This window comes from Bufo gargarizans, chromosome 7 (assembly GCF_014858855.1).
Source record: "Bufo gargarizans isolate SCDJY-AF-19 chromosome 7, ASM1485885v1, whole genome shotgun sequence".
Lineage (NCBI taxonomy): Eukaryota > Metazoa > Chordata > Amphibia > Anura > Bufonidae > Bufo > Bufo gargarizans.
In genome coordinates this window covers 73,349,853-73,374,689 of record NC_058086.1, presented here as the reverse complement: position 1 = coordinate 73,374,689, position 24,837 = coordinate 73,349,853, and the positions used below count along the sequence as shown (strand labels likewise).

Below are 24,837 nucleotides of genomic sequence, written 5' to 3'. Positions count from 1 at the left end.
AGGCTAGTTTCACATCTGCAGCTGTCCTCCCCGGCAGGCTGTTCCAGCACAGAGTTCTCCAGATCCGGCATTGCCAGATACTACCGCCTGCCTGCCTTATATTCAACGGCTCTAGCAGAGATACGGCCGCTGCCCGGCAAATGTGCCGGGAATTGGTCAGACAAAAACAGCTGCACGAATCCCGGCATTCTATGCTGAACCAGGCTGCTGGAGAGGACAGCCGCCCCCGTGTGAAACTAGCCTTCAACGTAAGAATTTGTTTTAATACAATAATGAAAAAGTGAAAAGGGAGAGCGCTGAAAAATGCCTATATGACTAAAGTCAGGATAAGAGATGGCTGAACATAAGAAACATGTCACACACAGATGAGAGAGGGCCTCCACGGCATAGATCAAAGCTTGATCCTCGGTACAAATCCTCGCCCCTTTGCTTGCTAACAATACAGTTTCTCTGAAATTGCACAGGCTCTTTCAATTCAGCCGAAAAAGCAATAGGACCAAGCAGGTCTCTGTCCCCTCACTCCACTGCCCCCATAGAATTAGTTGGACTGTATGATATGCACACCCTTGGTCAATTATGATGCACAGTGGGAATCCAGATAAGGCAAGTTTTATACTAGTGTTAGAGAGCTCCCACAGATTGCACCGGCAGGGAACAGCTGCCAGAGCTTCCTAGATCCGGTTTTTCCAGAAGTTGCCTGAATGCTCACTGGTCCCATTAACTGTCCGCAACCCAGCAAAACTGCCGCGCACATCGGTATTTGTCCGGCCGATTCTCGGCATATTTGCAGGGTTGCAGCCGGCATTCAGGCAGCTTCGGGCAATGCCAGAACAGCCTGTGGGAGTTGTGAAACTAGCCTAACTCAAATTGACCAAGGATGTCCCCTCTTAGAACATATCTAGTCTCACAGAATCCCCTGAGCTGACCATCCAGTTTGAGGAATGCAGTATGTGATTCTTAAGGCAGGGAAATGAACTAATATGGTAAGTCAGATATGTTAAGGAGATCCTGTAACCTCTCCTGACATGTCTGGTTTAGCATCTACTCGCATTCCCCATGTAATACCAATTCTGGAGCATCTAATCTTATGACTCTATGTTGTGCCATTCCTTTATTATTCCTGCTAGAAGTTATGAAAGAATTGCTAACAGTCTGCAATGAAGGTCCAGCTGGGTGTTACCAGTTGGAGGGGGGCGTGTCCCTGCACAGTCTGACACTATTCAACCAGTTCTGCCAGTGTCAGCCTGTTCAGGGACACCCCCCCAACTGGATCTTCACTGCAAACTGCTAACAATTCAATCATAACGTCTAGCAGGGATAATAAAGGAATGGTACACCATTAAGTCCTAAGAATCGATGCTCCAGAATAATTATTACCTGGGGAATGCAATGAAATACAAAAACAGACATGTCAGGAGAGGTGACAGCTCCTCTTTGAGGTTGTGGTAAGAGGATGCGGGGTGCGCACTGACATCTGACGTATGAGGACGTACTGCAGAAGCTTTGCAGCATGTCCTATCTGTTGTGGATCTTACATCGTACCAACAGTATATAGGATGATGACCATTATGCCTTGTCCTTTGTCAATATATGTATGTCACTGCATAATATGTCTCATGGACTTGTCCTCAATTACAGTTTTTAAATAAAGGATTAATAAACATGTCTGTCCATAAGTGCTTGTCACTGTAAATACCGTGCAAAAATCGAATAACAAATAAAAATCTAAGTCTTTATCCAGCAACTCAGAACTTTTGTGCTTTGTCTTAGAGTGACTGTCTGGTCGTGAGCTCAACATTAGTATATAAGCCAGTACCTACTGTGGATGACTACCTGCGATTTATTTTCTTAGATCTTGCTCCTGGCTCCCTTTTAGCTCAGCTCCATTAGGACAGAGCTCTGATCTGTGACTACAGTTTACCTACAGTGCCTACAGGGAGTCTGAGGTAGTCTGAGACACACCTCCTCTCTCATCATTGGTTCAGGCTGCTGCTCTGTCCCACCCCCTTCTTTCCCATGGAGTGCTACCTGCTCTGATTGGCTCCTGTGTAAAACCACAAGTCTATCACATGATCACTAGGAAGCGAGTCCATGGAGAGATGACTTCTACTGCAGCAAGCACAGAAACACTATAAAATACAGACCAGTGAGAAAAAGATGATTATCAGGTATATGCCACACATGTAATAATGTACATGAGTCTTCGGCCCCCTACAGCAGTGATGGCTAAGCTCCGGCACTCCAGTTCTGGTGAAACTACAACTCCCAGCATGGTCCATTCATTTCTATGGAGTTCTGAGATCACCATCACAGTCCTAGAGGATTGTTTTAATTTTGCCATTACATATTATAACAATACAAGTATGATCAACTTCTCAGAATTCAAATGTAAAATTAGACAACCCCTTTAAAGGGCTTCTGTCACCCCACTAAAGTCATTTTTTTTTTTTGGGCTAGTTACATTCCTTATAGTGCGATATATGAAAATATAATGGTGTTACTTACTTTCATTCAGCCGTTTCTTATAAAAATGAAGTTTTATAATATGTAAATCAGGTCTCTACCAGCAAGTAGGGCGTCTACTTGCTGGTAGCCGCCGCAAAAAACCGCCCCCTCGTCGTGTTGATTGACAGGGCCAGCCGCGATCTCCTCCTCCGGCCGGCCCTGTCAGCATTTTAAAAATCGCACGCCTCTGTTCATTCGGCGCAGGCGCTCTGAGATGAGGAGGCTCGTCTCCTCAGAACTCCCTCAGTGCGCCTGCGCCGATGACGTCTTCTCTTTCGGTGATGTCATAACCCTGATAACCCTTGTCTGTAAATTACTAAGAGGACACTTATTTAAGCCACATTCTTATCAGTAAAATAAGAACAGAGCTATAATGAGTGTTTATAAGGTCAGAGATCAGATATAAGGAGCCGTCAGCCCCCCGGCCTGACGGAGCCGAGAGAAAATTCAGAACCAGGTACTAGATAAACTCAAAGCTGTGCAGGAAAACCGGCTAAATATTTTTAATAAAGACCAATTTGAAAAATGATGTTTAGCTCAAAATCAGTACATTGCAATAATAAAAATATTGCGCCACCAAAAGGTGTACATAGCCTTTAAAGGGGGAGTCCATTTTCATGATTTTAATACCCAATTCTCAGGAGTGGTCATCAGTGTCAGATCAGTGGGGTTCTGACTTCCAGCACCCCAGACGATCAGCTGTTTAAAGGAGCCATGTTTGCCTACATTGTAGTGGCGGTACACTGCCATTACAGCTTCCTCTCCCATTCAAATGAACGTGATGAACAGCTGTAATTACCCGGCGCCACAGGACACACTAGACGGCGTGCTAGACCCCCACTGATGACCTATCCTAAGGATAGGGACAGTCATCAATATCATAAAATCGAACAACCCCTTTAACCTCATCAAACTACATATCCTGAAATTAAGATGAATGTTAGATGTTGGAATACTTATATGGCTAAATGAGTACTTTCCTATAAAGAAAAATCAAATGTGTCTGTCACTGTGTTAATCTGCCGAGAAGCACACCGTAACTGTCACCAACCAGTGTGAACCATCAAAGGTGCCTAAACCACATTAATATGCAGATTGCTAAGAGAGAAAGTAGCGATGCATAAAATGTATTCGGATTACAGGTCTCAAACATCCACGTTACCGCTATAGTCAAGGGCGTTGTGTACCACAGATGCAGATCACGCAGCTGCTATTGATCTCCTGAACAGACAGGTCAGAGACCAGGTTGGCTGCAACCTTTCATTTAATGGATGGTGAGAACCTTTGTAGGGATCCTCTCTGCAGGGGTTATGGAAAGGAGATGGGGAATGTGCATCGGTCAACCGCACTGACTTGAAATGGAGCTTAGCTACAGTCACTACACAGTGTATGAATCTGTCTGCTTCCACCTCCGAACACTGTGTAAGGCGCCCAAAACAGCCGATTGGTGGGGGGGGTGTCGGACCCCCACTGATCTGATATTGAGGATAGGCCATCAGGTGGGGGTGTGGGGTGTCGGACCCCACTGATCTGATATTGAGGATAAGCCATCAGGTGGGGGTGTGGGGTGTCGGACCCCACTGATCTGATATTGAGGATAGGCCATCAGTTTCTATGTCCCAGAAATCCACTTTTAGGAAACTGCAGAGCATGGCCTATAATAAAATATGTATTATTTTCTTTACATGATCATTCAGTCTTGACTAGGGATAAGCGAACCCAAACTTCACTGGGTTCGGTTGGGTTAGGAATTCCGTTATAACGGAATACGTAGATGGAATGCAAAACGGAAGCCTTTAAGAGGTATTCCGTTTTGATCCGTCATACTAGAAGTCTATGGGCAATCATAACGGATCATTCTGGTTTCCGTTATGCAGGACGGAACAGGACTTTGTTTTCTGTCCTGCATAACAGAAACAAGAGGATCCTTTATGCTTGACCATAGACTTCTATTATGATGGATCAAAACGGAATGCCTCTTAAAGGCTTCCGTTTTGCATTCCGTCTACCAATTCCGTTATAACGGAACCTATAACAGAATTCCTAGTACATCAAAATATCCATGCTGGTCAGATCATATAAATATAACATAGTGTATACGTAGCCCAGACCGGGTATCTAATACATATAACCAGCCGAGTAGAAATCCAATACAGTACACAGATATATAAAGTGCAAAGTGCAAAACAGCAAGATACATGGATCTAACATACTGAACTGTCCACTATAAAGCCATCAAACAAGTACCTGAGTGGTGAACCAGCGAACCCCAACGCACGTTTCGTGTAAGCTTCTTCAGGGGGGGAAGGGGTGTGTATGAAAAGAAAATTGATGAAAAGACGAGAAGAAAACTGGTCTGGGAGGCTACCAAGAGGCCTACAGCAACAGTAAAGGAGCTGCAGGAATATCTGGCAAGTACTGGCTGTGTGGTACATGTGACAACAATCCCCTGTATTCTTCATATGTCTGGCCTATGGGGTAGAGTGGCAAGAGGAAAGCCTTTTCTTACGAAGAAAAACATCCAAGCCAGGCTACATTTTGCAAAAACACATCTGAAGTCTCCCAAAAGCATGTGGGAAAAGGTGTTATGGTCTGATGAAACCAAGGTTGAACTTTTTGGCCATAATTCCAACTGATATGTTTGGCCCAAAAACAATACTGCACATCACCAAAAGATTACCATATCCACAGTGAAGCATGGTGGTGGCAGCATCATGCTTTGGGTTTTTTTTTCTTCAGCTGGAACTGGGGCCTTAGTTAAGCTAGAGGGAATTATGAACAGTTCCAAATACCAGTCAATATTGGCACAAAACCTTCAGGCTTCTGCTAGAAAGCTGAACACGAAGAGGAACTTCATCTTTCAGCATGACAACGACCCAAAGCATACATCCAAATCAACAAAGGAATGGCTTCACCAGAAGAAGATGAAAGTTTTGGAATGGCCCAGCCAGAGCCCAGACCTGAATCCGATTGATAATGTCAAAATGTGCCATGCCGATAGACTCATATCCAAAAAGACTGAGTGCTGTAACAAAATCAAAAGGTGCTTCAACAACGTATTAGTTTAAGGGTGTGCACACTTATGCAACCATATTATTTTATTTTTATATATTTTTTATTCCCTCTACCTAAAAGATTTCAGTTTGTTTTTTAATTGAGTTGTACAGTTTATAGGTCACATTAAAGGTGGAAAAAGTTCAGAATTTTTTTTATCTTTGTCTCTTTTTTTTTTTTACATCACAGAAACCTGACATTTTAACAGGGGTGTGTAGACTTTTTATAGCCACTGTATGTACATACATGTTCTCTGCAGGAAAGACAGATAATTTTACAGAACTCGACTGGATTTCACAGATCTTTTTATTATGCACCATCTATGTAAAATGGGTTCTCTGGAAATTTGATATGATGGCCTATCCTCGGGATAGGTTATCAATATCAGATCAGCAGGGGTCCAACTGCTGGAACTGTTTGAGGAGGCCTCAGCACTACATGAGGGCTTAGGCCTCTTCCTAGGCCATCAACATCATTATAATAGCAAGCACAATAGATTTTCTAGATGGTAACATTCCCACAAGGGCCGTTAGTTGGAATGGACACAAGAAGCCATGAGACTTACCATCTCCTTGTGATTTGGGTAGTACGTCTGGTCAATCAATGGAAACTTTTCTGCTCCCAAAGTTTTAAAGGCAGATATGAGTTGGGCAAACTGTAAAATAATAATTACATTGTGCTTAATAATGAATGTGGTGAAGTTACAAAACTGTAACACCTTTCAAGACATTTATTAGTAAAAAAATAAAAAATAAAAATGCAAACACGATGGCTAAGACTTTATGGCGACATTTCTGGCAAAACTCTATTAGGGAAACTTGGATTTCTTGCAACAATTGCAAATCGCCTGTCACAAGAACTGTATGTATTTGCATGCAGTTCTGTCATGATGCAGTTAGGCTACTTTCACACTAGCGTTCGGGCGGATCCGTTCTGAACGGATCCGCCCATAATAATGCAGACGGAGGCTCCGTTCAGAACGGATCCGTCTGCATTATATTAGCTAAAAAAAGCTAAGTGTGAAAATAGCCTGGGACGGATCCGTCCAGACTTTCAATGTAAAGTCAATGGGGGACGGATCCGCTTGAAGATTGAGCCACATTGTGGCATCTTCAAACGGATCCGTCCCCATTGACTTACATTGTAAGTCTGGACGGATCCGCACGCCTCCGCACGGCCAGGCGGACACCCGAACGCTGCAAGCAGCGTTCAGCTGTCCGCCTGTCCGTGCGGAGGCGAGCGGAGCGGAGGCTGAACGCCGCCAGACTGATGCAGTCTGAGCGGATCCGCTCCATTCAGACTGCATCAGGGCTGGACGGCTGCGTTCGGGTCCGCTCGTGAGCTCCTTCAAACGGAGCTCACGAACGGAAACCCGAACGCTAGTGTGAAAGCAGCCTAATTGTGTTGTTTTCTGCCAAAACACATTGGGGCAGATTTACTAATCCTACAGATGGAGTAAAGCCTGTATTACACAGGCAGATAGAGCAGACGATTATCAGGAGGGAATCCCTGCTTGGTTGTGGAGGAGACTGCTACTATTACATGCAGCGATTTTCTCCGCAGCATAAGGAAGAAGTAATCGCTATGCCATCGCTCGTCCCCATACTGTCTAGTGGTTTGCAGGCGGCATACGAATGCTCGTTAACGATCATGTTCCGAAAAATCAGAAGGTATAATACAGCCTCAAAGGGAACCTATCATTAACTTTAGGCTGCCCATACTAACGGCAGTATAAAGTAGTGACAGACGAGTAGATTTCAGCGGTGTGTCATTCACGAGCTAGAAGTAAGTGGTTGCCGAGAACCAGCATCGCAATCATTGCAGCCCGGGCCTGGAATAGAGTCACAGCTGCCTGAGAAGAGTCCTGGCTATTCATGGGCTCCTGCTTCCCTATCCACCTGTTGACGATTAACAGTCTTCTTCCTAGTTTTCTCTCTTTCTCTGTAAGAGAGAACTGACAATAATCAGCAAGTAGGCAGGGAAAGCAGGAGCTCATGAATAACTCTTTTCAGGTGGCTATGACTCTTTTCCAGGCCCGGGCTGCATTGGTTATGATACTGGTCCTCAGCAACCACTTATGCTAAGCTCCTGAATGACACACCGCCAAAATCAGCATTTCTGTCACTACTTTATACTGCCCTCAGTGAGGTCAGCATTAGGCCCCATGCACACGGCCGTTGTTCACAGCCGTGTGCGGGCCGTGGAACCGCGGCCTGGATCCCTCCTGAGAGCAGGAGCGCACGGCGTCACTGGTTGCTATGACGCCGTGCGCTCCCTGCTGCAGGCACAGTACAGTAATACACTGGTATAGATCATACCAGTGTATTACTGTATTGCGGCGGCAGCAGGGAGCGCACGGCGTCATAGCAACCAGTGACGCCGTGCGCTCCTGCTCTCAGGAGGGATCCAGGCCGCGGTTCCACGGCCCGCACACGGCTGTGAACAACGGCCGTGTGCATGGGGCCTAAAGTTGATGACAGGTTCCCTTTAAGCTTAGACCGGTCTAGACCTGCAGCAGATTTATCGCAGGAGCCCAAGCTGGATGATAAATCTGGTGCAGGGATAGACACTTTTTCTCTAACTCAGTACCAACTATTGGCTTAGTTAGAGACAAAATTTTACCCAGAATTATGGTGCAATTTTGGTGCAAAATATTGCACCTTCGATCATGCCCCCTTTTCCATAAAGCCACGACCCCTGCAACAAAGCCCTGTCCTGTTTCAAGTGAGTGGAAAAAATTGGAGAAACCCAAGTTGCACCAAACTGCAATACTTTTGAGCAAGATTTTAGGTACCGACACATTATTAAATCTCCCTCCCCGAGAACAAAATGATCAACAATTGAATTCCAACAGCCCAATCCTTATCTTGCTAGATATCAGCCGCCAGGGGAGAATGTGGAGCCCACATAGATCTAATATGTATGGCCGGCTTTAGAAGGTATCTTCATTTGCCTAATTTCTTTTAGGGTTAACTGACCTGGGCATTAGGCTACTTTCACACTGGCGTTTTGGCTTTCCGTTTGTAAGATCCAAAACGGATCAGTTTTGCCCTAATGCATTCTGAATGGAAAAGGATCCGCTCAGAATGCATCAGTTTGCCTCCGTTCCACCTTGGAGATGGACACCGATGCAGCGTTTTGGTGTCCATCTGACGAAACTAAGCCAAACTGCGTTTTCTATGACACAATCTGGCACAAAAGAAAAACGGATCCGTCCTTCACTGACTTTCAATGGTGTTCAAGATGGATCCGTCTTGGCTATGTTACATGTAAATACAGGGAGTGCAGAATTATTAGGCAAGTTGTATTTTTGAGGATTAATTTTATTATTGAACAACAACCATGTTCTCAATGAACCCAAAAAACTCATTAATATCAAAGCTGAATATTTTTGGAAGTAGTTTTTAGTTTGTTTTTAGTTTTTAGCTATTTTAGGGGGATATCTGTGTGTGCAGGTGACTATTACTGTGCATAATTATTAGGCAACCTAACAAAAAACAAATATATACCCATTTCAATTATTTATTTTTACCAGTGAAACCAATATAACATCTCAACATTCACAAATATACATTTCTGACATTCAAAAACAAAACAAAAACAAATCATTGACCAATATAGCCACCTTTCTTTGCAAGGACACTCAGAAGCCTGCCATCCATGGATTCTGTCAGTGTTTTGATCTGTTCACCATCAACATTGCGTGCAGCAGCAACCACAGCCTCCCAGACACTGTTCAGAGAGGTTTACTGTTTTCCCTCCTTGTAAATCTCACATTTGATGATGGACCACAGGTTCTCAATGGGGTTCAGATCAGGTGAACAAGGAGGCTATGTCATTAGATTTTCTTCTTTTATACCCTTTCTTGCCAGCCACGCTGTCAAGTACTTGGACGCGTGTGATGGAGCATTGTCCTGCATGAAAATCATGTTTTTCTTGAAGGATGCACTTCTTCCTGTACCACTGCTTGAAGAAGGTGTCTTCCAGAAACTGGCAGTAGGACTGAGAGTTGAGCTTGACTCCATCCTCAACCCGAAAAGGCCCCACAAGCTCATCTTTGATGATACCAGCCCAAACCAGTACTCCACCTCCACCTTGCTGGCGTCTGAGTCGGACTGGAGCTCTCTGCCCTTTACCAATCCAGCCACGGGCCCATCAAGACTCACTCTCATTTCATCAGTCCATAAAACCTTTGAAAAATCAGTCTTGAGATATTTCTTGGCCCAGTCTTGACGTTTCAGCTTGTGTGTCTTGTTCAGTGGTGGTCGTCTTTCAGCCTTTCTTACCTTGGCCATGTCTCTGAGTATTGCACACCTTGTGCTTTTGGGCACTCCAGTGATGTTGCAGCTCTGAAATATGGCCAAACTGGTGGCAAGTGGCATCTTGGCAGCTGCACGCTTGACTTTTCTCAGTTCATGGGCAGTTATTTTGCGCCTTGGTTTTTCCACACGCTTCTTGCGACCCTGTTGACTATTTTGAATGAAACGCTTGATTGTTCGATGATCACGCTTCAGAAGCTTTGCAATTTTAAGAGTGCTGCATCCCTCTGCAAGATATATCACTATTTTTGCCTTTTCTGAGCCTGTCAAGTCCTTCTTTTGACCCATTTTGCCAAAGGAAAGGAAGTTGCCTAATAATTATGCACACCTGATATAGGGTGTTGATGTCATTAGACCACACCCCTTCTCATTACAGAGATGCACATCACCTAATATGCTTAATTGGTAGTAGGCTTTCGAGCCTATACAGCTTGGAGTAAGACAACATGCATAAAGAGGATGATGTGGTCAAAATACTCATTTGCCTAATAATTCTGCACTCCCTGTACAAACAAATCTGTTCATGACGGATGAATGTGGTTGTATTATCTGAACGGATCCGTCTGTGCAGATCCATGATGGATCCGCGCCAAACGCGAGTGTGAAAGTGGCCTTAGTTACATGCTTTTTGCCAATGTCTTGCAGCATTTGTTTGTAAAATGATAGTGATATATTTACTGAATTAGTATTAGTGCATTTCGGTGTGAACACTTACCACCCATGGCTTGTCACAAAAGTTGTAAATGGACTCCAGAGAGTTGACACTGGGTGTACCGGCATACTGCATGCCAATGATGAGGTTGCGGAAGTCTTCATTTTCTGCCATGCTAAAGGAATGCTGTCGAATGAAAACGAAGTCTGGTCGGAAAGACCTAAAAATAAGAAAACATAAAATAACATAAGATGGTAATAATGTGTTGTGTCCTCCAGGGACAGAATTGTTCTATGCTCCGGTTAATTCCTATAGGGCGCAAATGAGGGACTCCTCTCTATTATCTAAGTTTTCGAAACCAAACAACCCCTTTAAGTTGGAGCCAAAGAAATGTAAGGTTTTGCACTCACCTGACAACTCGGGAACCACCGCGGAACATCTGGAGATCTACAGCGAACGTCCCATCAGAATGAGCAATGAGATTTATTTCTGAAAATTCAGCCTAAATTTAGGGAGAGAAAGCGTAAGCAAGTTCAGAAAGACGTCAGGAGAATGGATAAAGGACAACGAGGGCACCCACAACCCATTAGATTTTATTTTTTCTAGTGTAGTTTACAAAAACTATCCAGATCTTTGCTCTTGGCAAAAACTTGAATGGCGAATACATTTTCATGGCAAGTATCGGTCAGAAAACATTTACAAGGGACTCAATATATCTTACGTTAAAGGGGCGTTCCCCTAACAAAGGGAATGCTATCAATCACTGATAATAGCCAAATGGGCCGTCTTGAGCTCAGAAAGGGCAGGGAGCATAGGAGCAACAGGGGCGTTGCTGTTGCACCTAGAGTCTCTGCTCTCTCTGCAACTGCCACGCCTCCTGCACTTTGACAGGGCCAGAGGTTATGATGTTCTCACTACCTGGTCCTGTCAATGGGGCCTGGCAGTTGTAGAAAGAGCTGACCCTCTAGGTGTAATGGTAACGCCCCCGTTGCTCCTATAGGCTCATTTGCATATATTAAAACATCACTTTTCTCAGCAATGTGGAAACATACAGTATGAAAATGGGACCAACACAGATGTCTTCAGCCGCCAAGTGCACATGTAACAGGTCAGCCAGTTCCATAGTACAAATCTGCTGACAGAAGGCCGCTCCAACAGCTGATCAGCAGGGGTCCGGTATGTTGGACTCCAACCAATTGGATACTGATGACCTATACAGAGGATAGATCATCAGTATCAAAATGTCGGACAGCCCCTTTAAAGAGGACCTGTCATGATTTTTACAAATTACAACCGTGATACCTGTCTCTACTCCTGCTGGCCCCATGTTACCGCAGTGGGTGCAGAACCACTGTGTCAACCAACAGATTGGACTTTGGGCTACCTCTAACGGCGTTATACTGGCAGTCCCCTGGTATTTACCCTTTTACTCCTGTACAGAGATATAGACTTCGCTGCAGGGCAGCCACCAGGCCACTACCTCCTGGGGTAGTCTCTGTGTGACTGACAGTTGACCCGTGGGGGTCAAGAGACACCGGTGCAGAGCACCAAAGGATCAGGCAACATCAAAGTCAAGGACAAGCCAAGGTCAGGGCAGCCAGAGTACGAGCAATACGATGAGGTCAAGGCAGGCAGTGAAAAGTTCATATGGAGGTCAGGCACAGGTCAGGTCAGGTAGCAGAGGGTCAAAATCCAGTAAAACCCTTCAGCTGTCTGCTATGACTGAAGAGCGTCAGAGTGATGTTGTATCCTCTACATACAGAGGAGAAATGTGGCTGTATACAGGGGGACAGATACTTCTGGGGACCATATTTACAGAATGAAGGGGTCATTGGAAGAATACTCAGGAGGCCGGTAGGAATAACGACAGGTACGCAGTTTACATTTCTAATAGGGCCTTGACAGTCCCACTGTTTTTAATACCCTCACAGAACGCTCAATTAATGCCACCGTACAATATTTAAAGAGGACCTTTCACCGCTCCTGACATGCCTGTGTTATAGCTTCATACATTCCCCATGTGATAACAATTCTGGAGCCTCTCTTCTTATGTCTGTATGTTGTGCCATTCCTTTATTATTTCTTCTAGAAGTTATGAATGAATTGCTAGCAGTCTGCAGTAAGGGGACAGAGGGGAGGTAACCAGATTGGGGGGGGGGGGGGGGTGTACCTGCACAGACTCACTCTATCCAATCAGTCCTGCCATTGTCAGACCCCCCAACTGGTTACCTCCCCTCTGTACCCTTACTGCAGACTGCTAGCAATTCATAACTTCTAGTAGAAATAATAAAGGAATGGCACAACACAGAGCCATGAGAATAGAGGCTCCAGAATTGCTATTACATGGGGAATGCATGAAGCTAATATAACAGGCATGTCAGGAGCGGTGACAGCTCCTTTTTAAAAGGTGTTGTCTCATTGCTTCTCAGACACAATCCCGACCGCCGACCTGGTCTAACGGCGAGATCAGACAACCCATTTAATGCTTCCATACAAACGCCATGTACAGGTGTGACCCAGAAAGTATAAGTGTGTCCTGGCAATCAGCGGTGATCCACATGCAGACCCCAATGATAACCAATTGAATGTATGACTTACCTGTTCAACTCTTATATCGTAATCTCCTTGAAGCTTCTTTCCTCTGAAACATTTTGCCCTAAAATATAAAGAAAGAGTGCATTATAAGCCATAGAGGTTTTCCTGGATGTGTCACATCACATAAGCAACAGGTAAAGAAAAAATGACAAACTTTTTTTTTTTTTTACCCTAGCAACATCTCCACTATTTTCAATGGGCTGTGAGGGTTATTGCATGTTTTTAAAATCTCATTTACTTTGCTGCTACTGTACAATGCCGCAGCGTTTACACCATATGGCAGTATACCTTGCATGCACAGTACATATATTGGAGGAAGCAGGGGCTACGTGCGTATACATATCCTCGATAATGGTCTTATATAGAATCATCATAAAACATTACACCTTTTGACACAGCGTGCAGGTTATTCACTAAAGTACGCCATTTAGATTCCTAAAGCATGCTACACAAGCTGCCTTCGTGCCCATGGAGCATAACTAGAGTTGTTAATACACTTTTCAGAATGATGATTTTTTTTTCCCCCTGAAATCAGTGATTTTACATTACAACAGCCTTTACGTCAACCTGAATCTGTGCAACTTGAAGTGGATAAAACGGAGAAATGGCCAAGACGTCGTGTAATCGCTGTAAGAGCTCCTTGGCTGAATTTCGCATTACGTTTTGAAGTTGCTCTGAAAATGATCCCTCCGAGATGAAAAGTGCACTTCTGAGTAACCTTGCCTATGCAAATTGGACACAGCTGTATGTAAATTATTTCATTAGCATGCAAATGAGGCCGGAGCTTTCTACCTCCATTACAGGACGTGCGTGGTCAAGGCTTAGGCATGATGCCAAGAAAGAACTGGGTTGGAAGGTACTGATATTACCCTGTGATCTGTGCAAGACTTTCTATTATATCAGGCATCCTCAAACTGCGGCCCTCCAGCTGTTGAAAAACTACAACTCCCACAATGCCCTGCTGTAGGCTGTTCAGGCATGCTGGGAGTTGTAGTTTTGCAACAGCTGGAGGGCCGCAGTTTGAGGATGCCTGTATTAGAGGGTTTGTTTTTGGCAAAAGAGAATAGTAAGTTGACGAGCACAGGAGAATGCATAGTATCAGCTCAACATGAACATGGGGAATGGGCTATGGCACCCGAATAAAAGCAGAGGTCATCAATATCAGATCGTTGGGCTCCAGCTCCCACCACCCTGTTCAATCAGCTGTTCGAAGAGGCCGCGAGGCTCGTGTGAGCGCTGCAACCTCTTCAGGAATACAGCTTCTTCTGCCATTCAAGTGAATGGGATGAACAGCTGTAGTTACAGTGCACCGCCACTAGAAGGCAGACGGAGTGCAGGCAAACACTGAAGAGGACACTTCGAATAACGGAACATTGGGAGGGCCAGGAGTCGGACCCTCACCGATCTGATAAAGATGACCTATCCTGAAGATAGGTTGTCAGTATCATGAAACCCGACAACTCCTTTAACCCCTTTAACCCCGGGCCTGTTTTCACCTTCCTGCCCAAGCCATTTTTTGCAATGTGTCACTTTTTGTGGTGATAACTTTAAAACGCTTTTACTTATCCAGGCCATTCTGAGATTGTTTTCTCGTCACATATTTTACTTCATGACAGTGGTAAAAATAAGTTAAAAAAAAATTCATATAATTTATTCATAAAAAAATACCAAATTTACCAAAAAAATAGAAAAATTTGCAAATTTCTAAATGTCAATTTCTCTATATTTATAATAGAGATAGTAATGCCTTCAAAAATAGTAATTACTTTACATTCCCCATATTTCTACTTCAGGTCTGGATCATTTTGAAAATAATTTTTTTTTTTTGGGGGGGGGGGGGGGGGGGATGTTAGAAGGCTTAGGCCCCTTTCACACGGGCAAGTTTTCCACGCGGATGCGATGCGTGAGTTGAACGCATTGCACCCGCACTGAATCCGGACCTATTCATTTCTATGGGGCTGTGCACATGAGCAGTGATTTTCACGCATCACTTGTGCGTTGCGTGAAAATCGCAGCATGTTCTATTTTGTCACATTATCCATCAGGAGCAGTTGGATCGCACCGGCGCAGGCAGTAGGCGGTAATGCGCCTGCACGAGATTTCAGCCGGACAAACTGAAGATTCCAGGTGCGTGGCTTGAATTAATTAGCTGACGTAGCAGAGGGGGCGGCGCCGTTAAACTAGTCTGTGGGACGATACTGCATAGCGAGAGGGCGTGCTTGGGCTCTAAATAAAGGCGGTCTAGGCACTGCAGGGGGGGGGGCGTTACTGGGCTCAGAGGGTGAAGAATAACTCCCCTCTGGGCACCTTCAGGGTTAATTTGCATAATACAAAGATCGCTTTTTTAGCAAAAAGAAAGCATGAATAGAAGAAAGAAAACCACTGCAGGAGAGAAGGTAATTTATTACACACGGCAATTGTGAGAGCTTAATATGGTCAAACCAGGTGACAGATTCCCCTTAATAGGCAGAGCTCGTGGGGAAAATGATGCAAATTAGATAGTTTTCTTCCCTCTGGAGGAAAGCTAATTTGCATACTTGTGGTATATTGCCGGTAAGGGCTCATGCACATGAACGTATTTTTCTTTCATTTCCGTTCCGTTTTTTTTACAGGTCTGTATACGAAATCATTCATTTCAATGGGGCTTGAAAAAAAGGAAATTACTCCCTGTGCATTCCGTGTCTGTATGTCTGTTCCACAAAAAAATAGAACATTTCCTATTCTTGTCCGTTTTGCGGACAAGCATTTTTACAAAGGATCCACCAAAAAAATGGATGTAACACGGACGTCACATAAGTGCCATTCGTTTATCTTGCTGATCCATGTTTTGCGGACCGCAAAATGCATACAGTCCTGTGCACTAAGTAAGTCTCCATACACCAGTACCCCCATCCTCCCAAATTAGTTTCAACCTAGGTCACTAGCCTAAGAGATGAGTAACTATAGAGTAAAATAACTTTTATATACTAAAACCCCGGTATTACCGATTTCGTGTTTTTTTTCACATGATTTGGAGTGGTTGTGACAAGAACTGCACAGGCAGCTACTGGGGAGAATAAAAGCCCAGACCAGTTGGGCTCATCCCTTATTTAAACCCATAGTGAGAACCTATAAATGTCATCTCCAGTGGACCTGCAATGGCAGCAAACAAGGGTGTGGCAAATCCAGCCAGGGTGGGGTGTTTGGATCATATATTTAGGTACAGTATTACACTGTATAGCGCCAACAGAAACGTTATATTCAAGTGAGAAGAACTCAAATTCTCTGCTGGTCACAGGGACAAGTGGAGAACAGAGAGACTGATACTCCAAGTGTTATACCTACCATAGAGGCAGACATTGGGACTGTTATGGGGCTTGGGGATAGGAGATGCCCAGTGCAAAACTGCTTCTCCTGTACCAGTCATAGATATACTGCATTTTTCCATAACCACCACTAGAGGGAGCGCAGTGTAAAAAGAGTAATTACAGTTTCCATTGCATACACTCCTATGCACTGAGCTCCTCCTAGTGGTGGCTGCAGGTAGTCATTTTATAATATACTGTGTGAGGGGAAGCATGAGACATAGGGTGTTCACATTACAGATTTTGAAAATCCACCTACAAAATTCAGCACAGAATACACATGAGTTTTTTTTTTTTTCAATGCGCTTTCTTGAAGTACGGTAGTTTTATTTAACCAATGGGTGAGCACCAAAAACCGCGCAGAAAACTTGGAGTTGTTTCCTGACGCTTCCCATTCATTTCAATAGGAGATTAAGTGCGGATTCCACTCCGGGGTATGCTGCTGCATTTTTACCACGTTTCTGTTTTCCACGCGGAAAAAAAAGCAAGTGCCAATTCTCACTGAAATGAATGGGTGGCTGTTTTGAGAAATCTTTTCATTTTAGCTGATTTTGAGGCAGAGGCATGACAAACTAAGCGCCAAAAAAACTCAGTGTGAACTGGCCCATAAAGCTATGGGGGGGGGTTTCGATCAGTTTACTTATGCCGGTTACCTGGCACAAATACACAGAGAAATATGGTTTTCAGAATGACTACCATATTTATGAAGCATCTGTTCCACTATTACCGACATAGGAGTCGTATACATTTTTTAATCACAATTTTGTTTTACTTTTTTTTTTTAAATGTAACATTCTTCACTTAATAAAAAATAAATAATCAAACATTTATCAGAAACCTGTGGAGTTTCTCTTTGGGTTCTGCGTTGCCTGGGGGTGTTCTGGGAAAGTAGTGGGGGCCCATACTAAGTTTTGCTAATGGGCCCTATGAGATCTGCGGACGCCCTGGTTATTCCCAATGTTTTTCTTACCTCACACAACCACTTTATGGTAACTCCAAAGGTGGAACCCCACTTTGACACATCCTTTTATACCATGAATTAAAATACATGTCTTAATTCTAGCGCAGGCCGTTACCCTGTTAATGATGTTTTTCCAGCTTGTAGCCAAGAGGATACATTTCTTCAATTTTTCTGTTCTAGTCTAGCGAAGGCAAACTGCATCTGTTTTCCTAAATGGCCGTGTAAGATTATTTGTGTTACTATTTTATGAAAGTGTGTACCCGTGTGCTGTAATGAAGAGGAATTATGATAACAGATGGCGGTCTCAGCATCAGATGTCCTTTTGATGAAACTCTGAGGCTAAATTACGATTTTAGAAGGTGTTTCTTGGCCAAAAATGACAGGCCACCTTCACTGCCTAAAATAAGGAAATGTAACTTCATAAACTATACAATAATATCTAAGCTTGGTGTTTGCTGCCCTCCGCAGGTGGCAAGGTAAATTACAAGCTCATCCACCGATTCAATTTCAAACATTTTAAAGGGGCTGTCCAGAACATTATAAAAAAAAATATAAAAAAATAAAAAAATATGGAGACATTTATTCCATACTAGATGACGCAGTCAGCTGATATTATGTCCTCATGGCTTCAGCATTGCAGCACTGGGACAGAAGAATTTTGATGAATGGTATATTACCCTGTTCTTCAGTGCTCTTGTTACAAAATGTCTGTATTCAAATGGAAAATAAAATATGATTCAATATGATAAAAACTGGCAATCTGCACAAGCTATTTATCCCATACAAACATATATAATAGGACAATGTGAAAGCAAAGGCAAACATGAGGATCCAAAAGACTATGGGCACCCCTTCTAATTGTCCATTTCAGCAACACCATCTGCTAACAGGTATATAACATCAAGCACACAGCCATACAGTCTTCACAGACAATTATTAGCAGCTACCTACCAAAAACATCACATTTCTGTCATATCGGAGCAGCTCTGGTCATGTATTGCTATATACATGTCATGCAGGCCATGTTTTGTCCACAGAAAAACCAAACCAAAAGGAGCTTCAAAGTGTACATCACGGCCTGCCCCCAATGAATCCAACCAACCTGCAAACAAACCCCCCCACAGGGAGAAAAAAGACATAAAGGCTGAAAGAATGTATAAAAGATCCAATTTTGTTGAAATATACATGTAAAAAGAAAAACGGAGAAAATCGAATCAGGACAAAGAACGTCAGACTATGAAATGGTCTCCACATAAGCTGCACCAAGTACAGAACCCCGTCATATAACCACACTGCCTCAAAAAGTTGGAAACACCCGTCCCTAACACAGAGGTGAGAAACCCTGTTACAGTCCAGAAATATTATACCGCCTGGGGTAAAGTCATGAACAGTGTACCCAGCACGTCACTAGGGGAAGGGGTTTCCCCCACCTTAAAATGTCTGCACTCCCCAGTAACTGTAGGACCAAAAGACGAGGAGAGAGGAAACCCCAGCAAGTGTTGCAATAGAAGTATAAATCAGGGAAATTACCCACTTGTAGACATGTTTGAGGGAACGTGAATCAGAGGGTGCAGAATACACCTCGACGCGTTTCGCTTCATAGCTTCATCAGGATTTTGTCCAAGGAAAACCTTCTGAGCTTGAGTTAAGCTTTGCGCTTTGTCTGATATATGGCATGTATCATGCTTATGTACCACTGATACGCTGCAATAAGGCTTTCATCCGCATCTTGGTGTACAGGTGTAGAGCTATAGAGTGTGGTGACGGAGGAACGGGAACAGATTGGGGGGTGTTCTTTGTGGTTTTGCTTCTTCAATTACATAAAAAATGATTCGCTGACTTTAGCTTAGGAGCACGGCCTTCATACAGCTCTGACCTTAAAGTCATCTTTGGAATAAACTGAAGATTTGAGCCTCATGCAGAAGGCCATATTTTTTCATCCGCTTCCAATCTACATTTTTGTTGTGGATTGCACGCGGACCCATTCACTTCTATGGGTCTGCAAAAAATGCGGACAGCACATGGATGTCATTTGTGTGCTGTCCACATCTGTGCCGCAAATCTGTATGTGGGTAAGTAACTGGCTCAGTGATAGAAAACAGAGGGTGGTTATTAACGGTACACACTCAGATTGGGTCACTGTCACTAGTGGGGTACCACATGGGTCAGTATTGGGCCCTATTCTCTTCAATACATTTATTAATGATCTTGTAGAAGGCTTGCATAGTAAAATATACATTTTTGCAGATGACACTAAACTGTAAAGTAATTAACACTGAAGAGGACAGTATACTACTACAGAGGGATCTGGATAGATTGGAGGCTTGGGCAGAGAAGTGGCAGATGAGGTTTAACACTGACAAATGTAAGGTTATGCACATGGGAAGGAATAATGCAAGTCACCCGTACATACTAAATGGCAAAACACTCGGTAACACATGGAAAATGATCTAGGAATTTTAATAAACAGCAAACTAAGCTGTAGAAACCAGTGTCAGGCAGCTGCTGCCAAAGCCAATAAGATAATGGGCTGAATCAAAAGGGGCATACAGTAGATGCCCGTGATGAGAACATAGTCCTACCACTTTACAAATCACTAGTCAGACCACTCATGGAGTACTGTGTACAGTTCTGGGCTCCTGTGAACAAGGCAGACATAGCAGAGCTGGAGAGGGTACAGAGGAGGGCAACTAAAGTAATAACTGGAATGGGGCAACTACAGTACCCTGAAAGATTATCAAAATTAGGGTTATTCACTTTAGAAAAAAGACGACTGAGGGGAGATCTAATTACTATGTATAAATATATCAGGGGTCAGTACAAAGATCTCTCCCATCAGCTATTTATCCCCAGGAATGTGACTGTGACGAGGGGACATCCTCTGCATCTGGAGGAAAGAAGGTTTGTACATAAACATAGAAGAGGATTCTTTACAGTAAGAGCAGTGAGACTATGGAACTCTCTGCCTGAGGAGGTGGTGATGGTGAGTTCACTAAAAGACATCAAGAGGGGCCTGGATGTATTTCTGGAGCGTAATAATATTACAGGCTATAGCTACTAGAGAGGGGTCACTGATCCAGGGAGTTATTCTGATTGCCTGATTGGAGTCGGGAAGGAATTTTTTTATTCCCCTAAAGTGGGGAAAATTGGCTTCTACCTCACCTTTTTCTTTTTTGCCTTCCTCTGGATCAACTTGTAGGATGACAGGCCGAACTGGATGGACAAATGTCTTTTTTCGGCCTTATGTACTATGTTAGTAAATTATAGAACATGTCCTATTTATGTCCGTTTTGAGGACAAGAATAGGCGTTTCTACAATGGGGCAGAGAAAAGTGGGATGCACATGGCCTATATCTGTATTTTGCGGATCCGTGGCTTGTGGACCAAAAAAATTGATGTCATCGTGTGTAAAGAGGCCTGCAAAGCCTGCCATATATCAGGGCCTGATGTGAATAATACTTTGCTAAACAAGTGTGAAGCTAGGCAGCAGTTTTCCAAAATGTCATGGAAACAGGGACATAGCTATAGAAAGTGAAGGGGTAGGAGTCGCATCTGGGACCTTATGACTATGGGAACCAAAGGCCCCTCTTCCAGATGAAAATACACCAGTATTATAGATCGCACATGGTCCTGTTACAGGCTTTGCAATGGGGCCTAAGAGCTTCAAGCCTTCCTCATAGAACAGAGGCTCTTATAACAGAAAAGGGGATCAAAAACCCATATTAAAAGGGTTTATAGGCTGCATCGGTGATGTGGTGGTATACACACCAAAGTGTAGCCAATCACTGTCCTCAGAAGTATACATGAGACCACTGACGCCAGCGATTGGCTGCAGCAGTTACATGCCATTAATGGTTATGTCACCACTGCAGCCTGTAAACACAGACCGGAGGTGAGAACTGGAGCGGCAGCACTGGAAGGGGATTACGTAGGAGTATACTATCTTTTATTATTTCTTACACGTTTAGGGGGTTTGGAGAGATTTTAAAGGGGGTTTTCTGGTGTTTTCATATTGATGGCCTATAATCAGGATAGGTCATCAATATGAAATCATGGGGGACCAAAACCGGACACCCCTACCCATCAACTGTTTGAGGAAGCCGTAGTGTTAACTGGAGCTTCGGTAAGTGCCACAGTCTCCTTGCAACTTACCAAGCTTAGCGATGTCCATTGGATCGCAGCTCAGCTTTATTTACTTGAATGGGACTGAGCTCCTCCTAGGCCATGTAACCGATGAACATGAAGTCACATGGCTGAAGAAGATGCCTGAGTGCTCATGAAGTGCCACCACCGCTTCATACAGCTAATTGGTGGGGGTGCCGGGTGTTGATGAGGATAAGCCATCAATATGAAAATCCCGGAGAACCCCTTTAATGCCCCAGATGGGAATAACCTCTTAAGGAACCTTTCTGTAATGTTTTGCTCACATTGGCTTATAAAGAAGGTCCTTCAGGTTCCGTTGTGGCTTTTTCTTTTCGAGAAGAAGAATAACACCTTAGCAGCACAATTCTTCACATCAAATCTGTTAATGGAGCCTCTACCGTCAATGTGAACAGAGCCCATCAGTAAAGGAATAACACGGAAACAAGTACTGGTACTTTCCCTGCTATTAGATCGAGCCCTGGTCATAAACCTGCAAGACCCAGAGGTGGACATTTCTGGAGTGGAGTTCAGAGAGCTCCAATAAGCTATTCTCTGGTTTCACTGGTCTGGTGGGTGCCTTGTAACGTTACCATACTAGTCCGACCAACTGTCTGGTAAAGGTAGCAAGACAGGACAGTGAGGCCCACTAGCCAAAAATAGCAGACTTCCAATGTACTGACGATATCAACACCGCCACTTACCTGGATCAAACACTTTATATGTCAGTGAAGTAACAAGAATCAAGCCTCTGCCATTGACAGTACTTTCATGAGCTATCAACAGTGCACGGCACACAGGTGGGCCCATTCAAACCTACTTTTACTAACCCCCAGCACTCCAGCTGGTGTGAAAGTACAACTCCCAGCATGTGCTATTCACTTTTATCACAGTTCCAAGAACAGCAAAGGAAGTATGCATGCTGGGAGTTGTAGCTTGACAGCATCTGAAGTGCCGGAGGTTGTGGACCCCTGCTCTACTATATTGGAATACCCTGTGAATACAAGTACAAGGTTGTAGGGATTTTTTTATTTCCCATGGTAGTCCTGTGAATCCTACCATGGGCATAATACGGCAAATCCACAGGGAGTTTGGATTCCCAGGTTGCCCTGCTGTATTGAGGGAATGGTCCCAGTGCAGACAGAAGTAATCCCCATAATATTACACTAGGGTACTGCTATGAAACTGCTTTATAAATCCCGCAAGTAGCATAAAGACGTGAAGAACTAAATGCCATTAGTTTTAACGGTTTGACTTAAAGCTTTTATTCTTCTCTCCTCTTGGATTTTACTATTACAGTTTAATCGACAATACATCCCGCAGCATTTACAGCTGCTGAAGTTTCATGTATTTTTTTTCTTTTTTCCCCCGATAACCTTGTGCAGGAGAATTAAACGTCTAACTCACCTGATGGCGGCATGGGGTGCTTATAAATAAAACGGCACTGGCACAGATACAACTTGTACATTAGCGGCATCAGTCTGAAATCAGACTTCATTATAGGGTAACCTTCACGCAGGAAAAAGCTGACATTATGCTGATGACTAAGGTTTATCATCGTCTGAGGCATTGATTGAGCGCAACTGTGGCAGTACGTAAATTAATGATGCCACCTGCAAACATTACAGTGTAGGTTCACCTTTGCCCAATATAAATATATACAATGTATACAAACACACACAAAATGTAACATGGTGTCTGGTAAAGTACTGGAGAGGGTGTACATCTGACCCAGAATGCTCAGATGGGTGAGGTAAAAGAATCCAGGAAAGCTGTGTGGTTTCAGCAAAGCGTAGATTGCCGAGGCACTTTTCTTTAAAGGGCTTTATGGGCCTGGATTTTTATGGAATGGCGTGTACATGTTGGTAGAGGGACATTCCTTTCCCTCCCCACTCCAGTACAGCACTTTCCCCTAGCCTAAGGCAAACCCAGGTGTAGTTGCTGGTCTCAATACTGTGGGGATAAATACAGCGCTGAAATGTTCATTCAGGGTCAGAACCCGGGAACTGAAACTTGCTTGCCTGATGTACGGGGCATAGGTGAGGAAACCACTTTGTCTAGTTAGCGCCCCAATGGGCATGCATTTCTTTTCTGTTAACTAAGGACTTAACCAAAGTGTGTGCATAACAGAGAGAAAGAGAGACCGAGTGAAAGAGAGAGAAAGAAATGTTTTAGCACAACTCTGCTTGGAAACAATCAACAGGTTGGCAGGTATATTTCTGATGGCTTACCTGTGTAGACAGGTTTTCTGTATTAAATTAATCTGTGATAACATCCCCTCAATCTTGAAAACATGATTAAACTGTATATGCAAAATTGTATAGCAGAAGTAGCATGGGACGTGGTCTATCTGAGACAGGGAGTCACCTGAAGCAGGCCATGTACTTTTTTCAACCTGATGAAGGGGACTTAAGATTCCCCGAAACGCGTTGTGGTTTTATGCACCTTTTATTAAATAAAGAAGAACTATTATAAAAAAAAAACGGCTGAAGCGGGTTTGAAGCTCCGAAGCAGGAACTCTTTTATTCTCCTAAGGCCTCATGCACACGACAGTGTTTTTTCACTGTCAGTGATTTGGCTTCAGTGGTCCGTGTCCGATTTTGCTTCAGTTGTGTTTCCTTGTGTCTTCCTTTTTTGTCTGACAGGGAAAAAAAAGGAAGGTTAATGAAAAGTATAATTTTATTGCACCAAGGTCTTGTAGAAAAAAAACGGACACGGACGCGGACAAGGATGACATACCAGTTGTGCATCCGTTTTGGTTTATTTACGGACCCATTGACTTGAATGGGTCTGTCCTCCGTTTTCCACTGACAAGAATAGGACAGGTTATATTTTTTTGACGGACTGGAATCATGGAGAAAAAACTGAGGACAATCAGTTTTTTTTCACAGCTCCATAGAAATGAATGGGACCTCCGTTAAACTGTGAAAAATGACGGAACGGACGCGGATGCACACAACGGTCGTGTGCATGAGGCCTAATGCATATGAGACAGGTATCTCTCCTGGTCCCCCATGCACATACACACTAGGCTTAGACATCTATGGTAACCTCTTATCTCCCTGAGAACAAGTGGATCGGGCAGCTGAAATCTAGCTTTCCCAACTATCTCAGATCTGTCAATGGCGGAGGCCCTGACAAAATGGGACGGTTGGCAACCCTGACCCCCAGCAATCAAACACGTATCCCCTATCCACTGGATAGTGTTATTAGTGGCACAACCCCTTTAACTCTGCTCCCATTCCCTATTTTTTAGCACAGATTCAT

At 43.8% G+C, this 24,837-nt stretch overlaps 1 protein-coding gene across 2 annotated transcripts in view; it reads right to left on the bottom strand.

Annotated features, from left to right (window-relative positions):
- LOC122943622 (synapsin-2-like) overlaps positions 1 to 24,837 on the bottom strand; it is a 294,778-nt gene that overhangs the window by 122,052 nt on the left and 147,889 nt on the right. For both annotated transcript variants that reach the window (XM_044301506.1, XM_044301505.1), the window contains exons 2-5: positions 13,129 to 13,186; positions 10,941 to 11,032; positions 10,594 to 10,750; positions 6,125 to 6,214 (exon numbers count right to left, since the gene is read on the bottom strand). In XM_044301506.1, the coding sequence (XP_044157441.1) occupies positions 6,125 to 6,214; positions 10,594 to 10,750; positions 10,941 to 11,032; positions 13,129 to 13,186 (397 nt within the window). The remainder of the gene's footprint in view (positions 1 to 6,124; positions 6,215 to 10,593; positions 10,751 to 10,940; positions 11,033 to 13,128; positions 13,187 to 24,837) is intronic.